General features: G+C 32.7%; 1 protein-coding gene across 1 annotated transcript in view; it reads left to right on the top strand.

Moving 5' to 3' along the window:
- The first annotated feature begins 730 nt into the window (after positions 1-730).
- Positions 731-7858, top strand: part of LOC127723105 (neural cell adhesion molecule L1-like protein) — a 32243-nt gene continuing 25115 nt past the window's right edge. The window contains exons 1-3 of the mRNA XM_052229564.1: positions 731-754; positions 5700-5785; positions 6596-6743. Of these exons, the coding sequence (XP_052085524.1) occupies positions 5707-5785; positions 6596-6743 (227 nt within the window). The 5' untranslated portion in view covers positions 731-754; positions 5700-5706. The remainder of the gene's footprint in view (positions 755-5699; positions 5786-6595; positions 6744-7858) is intronic.

Raw genomic sequence — 7858 nt, 5'->3', positions numbered from 1 at the left:
GCGTCCGGGTGCGGGAGTTTCTCGCTGCATTGAAGGCCCATTGGTGGCCTTCGGCTGTTGTCTGCTCTATGGTCGGGTTGTTGTCTCTTTGACACATTCCCCATTTCCATTCTCAATTTTAAAAGTACACAAAACACAACATAGAAAACTGAATACTGAGCGAAACGAACCTCACCAAAAACTGGGGGTGATCTCAGGTGCTCCGGAAGGTATTTAATTTTTATTTTTTTAAAGGCACCTGTTGTCAACCGATGTTTAAATAGTACTAATTCCTTTATAATATACAAAATGAAGGTAAGAAATAAAACCCTAGGGAATCGCTTGAACTCCAAAAAGCGTCAACAGGTTAATAGTTTGAATGCATCATCCACCATGGAAATGCAAACCCAAAATATCACAATAGAGGTTAGGACTCAATTAGCAAATTAAAAGACTAGACGACTGTTCTGGCTTCTAACGATCTACCTGCAAACACTTGAGCTATTTATTTTTTTATTGTGTAACTAAAGGATGAAGGACGTCCAATACTCCGACTTCAATTGTATCTACCCTAACAAATGTCTATTATATAAAGCTACATCTGAGCACAAAACTGATAACTAAATATCATATATAATTTACCTTAATTGCGCAATTTAAAGGATAATTCATGATGTGAAAATATAATAGATCAATTAAGTTTAATTTTCGAAAGAGTCCAACTGTCAAACTTTGATTAGTTCATTCGGCATATAAAACTTAATAGCTTACATCGGTAAGTACCTAAACTTAATAAAATCATAATAAATGTTGCCTTAGGAAAACTTTATGGTGTAATTGTTGACGAAACAGCTTCTCACTGAAGATTAATTAGAAAGAAAGTAAGTATTTTGAAATCACGATACTGTCTTAAAATATGTTTTCCTAATGTATTTTTTATTATTTGGAGAATAAAGTTTTGATGGCCGATCTTTGATGGTTTTTGTTTATTCAAAATTTTCATAAACTTGAGACGATTCAGAGACTGACGTATTGTAAATGCATATTTCTATTGTTCATAAGACTGTATGTTTCTCTCTAGATAAAAATAAGAAGATGTGGTATGATTCCCAACGGGACAACTATCCACAATTATTCAAATGAAGAGGATGTAAGCAGTTGTAGGCATCCGTACGGCCATACAAAATGAGAAAAACTTATACAGTTTAGTCGGCTATAAAAAGCACTGACATCAAAAATATGAAACAATTCAACTGAGAATACTAACGGCCTTACGGCCTAATTGATAACAAAATAAATGTGACAGACATGAACCATCGACAACCACTGAACTACAGGCTCCTGACTTGGAGCCTCTGGTTTACAACATTTGGCATTCTAGATATGTTTTTCGTTAATTGTATAGATGGTTTGCACATTGATCCGTCGAGTTACTCATCGCAATTACAAAATACGAGGAGTAGTCACATTCGATTATGCCACTATCGTGCGAAAAAGGACGGAATTGTATTGAACATATCCGTGGTAATCTGTGACACAGATATTACATAACGCGACCGTAAAACTTTCAATTGTATGATTTCAATCTTTAAAATTTAGAAAACTCTCTTTTGTCATCAGTTACCCTCTATCACAGAAGAGAAACACATTTGAAATTATTAAAATTTTAAAATATCAAATATCAAATAATGTAGCTTTTACATCTTTAAGTTTTCTGTTTTTAATGGTTTCCAACTTCGTAATTGATTTTGCTACCAACTGTTTTGATTCGAGCGCCACTGAAGAGTCCTATTTAGATGGAATGCACATGTAGCATACCAAAGTATAAGCCTGGTAAATTTTTCAAAGATGGTAGTAAAATTTCATGGAACTAAGTGTTACAAAATCAGGATTGCATAAGACTAAAAATGTCTCAATTTTAATGCCACTGGACGTTGAGAAAGCAATAATCAATTAATCGATATATGTTTGGACAATCGAAGACTCCAAGTATTGTCCATTGGCATGAAAACTGTCTGACGATTTTAATAAAATTGAGAATGGAAATGGGGAATGTGTCAAAGAGACAACAACCCGACCATCGAGCAGACAACAGCCGAAGGCCAGCAATGGGTCTTCAATGCAGCGAGAAACTCCCGCACCCGGAGGCGTCCTTCAGCTGGCCCCTAAACAAATATGTATACTAGTTCAGTGATAATGGACGTCATACTAAACTCCAAATTATACACAAGAAACTAAAATTAAAAATGATACAAGACTAACAAAGGCCAGAGGCTCCTGACTTGGGACAGGCGCAAAAATGCGGCGGGGTTAAACATGTTTTTTGAGATCTCAACCCTCCCCCTATACCTCTAGCCAATGTAGAAAAAACAAACGCACAACAGTACGCACAGTAAAACTCAGTTTAAGAGAAGTCCGAGTCCGATGTCAGAATAGGAAACAAAAGAAAATAAACAAAATGACAATAATACATAAATAACAACAGACTACTAGCAGTTACTGACATGCCGGCTCCAGACCTCAATTAAACTGATTGAAAGATTATGTCTTCATCATATGAATATCAGGCACATTCCCTCCTGTTAGGGGTTTAGTATTATACCATCATAAAATATATGAGAAGAACATAACCCGTGTCATGCCAACAACTGGTTTTAGAATAAATATGTTTAATTCCGATGCAAAGACCCTATAAGTGAATCAATATTAAAGCCAAAATATGCAATCTTTAATGACCTGACAACAGTATCGTAACTATATCCCTTCTTAATAAGTCTGTTTAAAGGTTTTGTTAGCTTTTGAGGTGAATACTGACATTTTTTGTGCTTTGTAAAGAATATTACCATAAAAGATTGGATGTGAAATACCCGAACGTATAAGATGTCTGCATGTTGAGTTATATTTACGAATGATGTCCTTATACAGATGATAAAATTTAGTAAATGTTTTGACTAGTTTATGATATCGAAAACCCTTGTGTAATAAAAATGTTCAGTAATACATAAATTTCGCTCGCTAAAATCTAACACGTTGTTACATACACGAGCGAATCGTACAAGTTGAGATATATAAACACCATAAGATGGTGACAAAGGACCGTCACCATCTAAAAATGGATAATTAACGATAGGAAATGAAAAATCATCTCTTTTATCATAAATTTTTGTATTAAGCTTCCCGTTAATGATATAGATATCAAGATTGAGGAAAGGACAGTGGTAATTTTTAGTATTAGCTTTATTTAAAGTAAGTTCAACAGCATAAATTTCTTTAGTATACATACTGAAGTCGTCATTATTGAGAGCCAATATATCATCCAAATATCTAAAAGTGTTGTTAAATTTTTGTACCAGATGTTGTTTCGATGGGTCTTTGCTGATTTTAGTCATAAATTGTAACTCATAACAATACAAAAACAGGTCCGCAATAAGTGGTGCACAGTTAGTCCCCATTGGAATTCCGATAACTTGACGATATACGGAATCTCCAAAGCGAACAAAAATGTAATCAAGTAAAAATTCAAGGGCAGATATGGTATCAAAGCATGTCTAATTGACATAGTTCTTTTGTTTGTTGCTACTAAAAAATGACCTAAAAGAGTTTGAACATATGTATTCGCATTCCGACTTTTTAAATGCCCATTTAATTAGGTGTGTGAATTTTTTCTTAATAAGAATATGAGGCAAAGTGGTATATAGGGTAGAAAAATCAAAACTTTGAACAGATTCAAAATCACCAATATATGCATGCAATTTATCAAGTACTTCCAACGAGTTTTTGACACTCCAAAAGTAGTTAATTCCACTATTTTCAAAGGCCTTATTTGAACAATTAATTATCAGGTTTTTGATTGTACTAAGTGTACCAGTAAGTAGAATAGACAATTTAGTAGTGGAACAATGACTTGAAGACGAAATAAATCTATATTTGTAAGGTGATTTGTGCAGCTTCGGAAGCCAATACATAGTTGGGACTTTCATTGTATTTGGTTCTGCTTGTAAAGAAGTAGCTAATAGTTTATGTTTGTTACAGATATCGGATATATAGGAGTTATTGCCTTTAAATGACGAATTGTCCTTTTTTTCCAAGTTTGCCTATTATCATGAAAACTATAATAGATAGAAAAAACCTCCAATAGGAAAAATGATCATCACGACAAGATCTATAAATAAGTCCAATGTATGTTATTTTCAGTCGACTCCTTATTTGATGTTATTGCCCTTTAATTAATGAGGAGTTTTACAAACTGTTTGCGTTTTTTAATGTCATCTAAAAATTTATTGTATTTAGAAAAAACAAAAAATATAATAAATGATCAACAAAATAAGATATACATATAAGTCAACATGACCCAAATATTTAGCAAATGCCTTATAGGAATAAATGCCCTTAAATGGCAATTTTTACCATTATGTTTTTCGTTTTTGCCTATCATCTTGAAAATCTTAGATAGATGGAATTATTAAAAAAACAAAAATGATCAGCAAGACAAGTTCTACAAATATGTCAGATGGCCGAAATTGTCAGTCACCGTTTTATAGGGCTTTATGCTCTTCATAGATGATTTTTACCTATTTGAGGGGAAAATTTGGTGGATAAAGAAAAATTGCAAACACTAAAAATGATAAGAAAGACAAGATCTACAATTAGGTGACAATTGCAGAAGTTGTCAGTTGACTCCTTATAAGACTTATTGCCATTTAATGACGATTTTTAACTCATTTACTTTATTTTTGGAAAACAAAACTATGTTACATAGAGAGAAAATGTAAACAGTAAAAATCAAGACATGATCAGCAAAAAGAGATTTTAGTCTCAAATTATGTTCTATAAAAATATAAAGAGAAGTGGTATTATTGTCAATGAAACAACTCTCCACAAGAGACCAAATGACACAGAAATTAATAACTATAGGTTACCGAACGGCCTTCAACAATGAGCAAAGCCCATACCGCATAGTCAGCTATAAATGGTCCCGAAATAACAAATCTAAAAATTCAAACGAAAAAACTAACGGCCTGATTTATGTACAAAATAATGAACGAAAAACAAATATGATAACAGCAACAAACGACAACCTCTGAATTACAGGCTCCTGACTTAGGACAGGCACATACAGAATGTGGCGGGATTAAACATGTTTGGCGGGCGTCCAACTCTCCCCCTAACCTGTGACAGTAGGACAACAGCACAACACAAGAACAAACTGTACAAAACAATAAACGAATACTTGATATAATATACAGAAACGAAAAAATAACAACTGAAATCAAGGTTCCTGACTTGGGACATTCATGTACAGAATGTGACGGGGTTAAACATGTAAGTTTTCTCCCAACCCTTCCTCTAACCTGGGACAGTGGTGTAACAGTACAACAAATGAACAAACTATAAAAAAAACAGTTGAAAAGGGTTAACTCATCAGATAGATACAAAGCAAAAACATGTAAAATACACTGTGGACGTGGCAGGGTACTTATACTGACAGTAGTCAACAAGAATCAACAGGGCAAGTCTACAATGTTGAGTGGCCATAGTTGAAGATGCGCATAGATCCAGACGAGCAAAAAAGGCTTTTAAAAGTCTGAATTTTTTTCAATCTGTGGATAAGTGGGCTATAGACCATGGTGCTTCAAAGCGTTTTCGGTTACGATTGTTCGCATAGTGGTTTTTATGATATTTAAGTAACTACATGCATTTTTTTTGATTTTCTATTTTAGTATAAGTATGACATCATTTCACAGTTGTTTGGCTATTCTATCACTTTTATGTACTGGTGGTTGTCTTACAATTACAGATGCAATTGGTAAGATACACAGTTTTTATCCTTTTTCTCAGTCTATTTAGATATAAGGTGCTCCTGTCTATATAATGCGTTGGAGGCCCAGATAAGAACAACATTTTTAATGCAAATTTTTAAACATAGTTCAGATAAATTTCAGGAAATATTAGGTGAAAGACCTGTATACTCCCAGGTTATTCCACAGAGAAAGAACAACTATTTTTTTAATTAAAATTCGTTGAAAAGAAATTATTACTAAAAGAATCGAAAACAACTTGAAAACGTTGTTTGCACGGAAAAAAAACATGCCCGCCACAAAAGATAAATGGTGGGTATATAAGTATATATGATTTGCGTTGTTAGCACTGCATAACCCATGGTAGTCCGATGAAAAATGTCTGTCGTATAGTTGTCAAATATTCAAGCATCTACACATTACAAACTACTTGAAATATTTGTGCATTGTTACACAGTTTTAAAGATACAGACGGTCCCTTGACAACTGTCTTAATTTCGGACGAGGGAGATCCTAGACACATTATTTCTTTCCAGTTGTGTCAAGGTTCAGTAAAAAGACAAGCAGAAATAATCTTGAGACAACGGGAAAGTCTTACAATATTAGTGTTCATTGGAGTTACCGTATCTACTAGTAAAGCAACATATTTGTTTTTGATATTTCTCTTAGTTGTTTTGTTTTTTTTTAAGTTTGACACGGTTGTGTTAAATTTTAATAACTTTAATTAGGTTATTTTCATCGTCAACAAAAAGAAATTATAATTATGATTTTATATTTTTTGTTGTTGTATATACCTACTTCAATAAAAATAATTTTAGATGACCAGCCACCTAGTATTATCGAAGAGCCTACACCTTTTCATTGTTCTGAGTCTACTTGTGATGTTGGTGATACAGTAACTATTTACTTTAAAAGACAAGACACAATAAAGATACACTGTAAAGCTTCCGGACGACCTGAAGTGACGTAAGTACTATTTAAAAATCTAATTTTGATTGGGTTTCATAATTACTAATATTTATCATAGTGTCATGACTGAATACGACAGACAAAATAGAGGCAAAATAAAAACAACATCTGATGAGAACAAGGTGTCTAGCATTTAATGTCTTTCCGTTTTTTTATTTGTTTGATTATAGAGGGTATCCGGAATAAATCACGAAGAGTTATGAACTCGGCAGTGGTAAAAATGACAAAGACGCCATATATATATTTTAATTGTTAAATGATTTGTATCTATAGTAATAAAATGTTCATTGTAGCTGTATAATTTGAGCTTTTTTTTATGTTTTTGCTAATTAATAAACAAATTATAATATAGAGCTGAGAGATATGCCGAGACCTTTAAATCAAGGAAAATTTCTCACAAAACAACTGGTTCAGATGAAGGTGAAAATGATTTTAGATATTCATAAATTCCATGAAAAAAACATGGAAAGATAAAAGATTGATCTGATAAAAACGTTAACTTGCTTATAGACCTTCTTGCTATAGTATTTTGTGAAAAAAAAAAAACAATTTATCATGAAAATAAATAATGATCTAATCGTGAAAGAATAAGACGTGTACACCTTTTATATCAGTAAGGCATGTATGAGAATGATTATATTCAAACTTCACAATACTTTAAAACCAATTATATGAGTCATGCGACATACTTTTTTCAGGAGTCATCATTAACAAAATCACGTCGTGATATAATTTTTAAAACTTTTTAGTTTAATCAATTTCACATTTAGGTGAATAAATTATTTTGTTAAAAAAAATATGCGCGACAAAGAGAAGGTCGGACACACTGTAGCGACATTCCCTCTATATGTTCTGATTAACACCCTTGTTGACGGACTCATACTTTGGGATATGGAAAATCCATTATTTCCACACACACACAAAATATATAAAAAATGGATATTTACTTCAGATTATACTGATTGTATTCAATAAATATATTTATATGTTAATGAACTTTCTGAACAACCAATCAGACAATCTAATGTGTGTATAGTCATTAAACAAAGTAAATAATGATAATAAGGTAGCAAACCATTTTTTCTGTAAAACATAACTTTCAACTAGAGGTG

Source organism: Mytilus californianus, unplaced genomic scaffold, assembly GCF_021869535.1.
Source record: "Mytilus californianus isolate M0D057914Y unplaced genomic scaffold, xbMytCali1.0.p SCAF_1, whole genome shotgun sequence".
Classification (NCBI taxonomy): domain Eukaryota; kingdom Metazoa; phylum Mollusca; class Bivalvia; order Mytilida; family Mytilidae; genus Mytilus; species Mytilus californianus.
The sequence above is the reverse complement of the archived record's forward strand: the minus strand, read 5'-3'. Positions and strand labels throughout refer to the sequence as shown.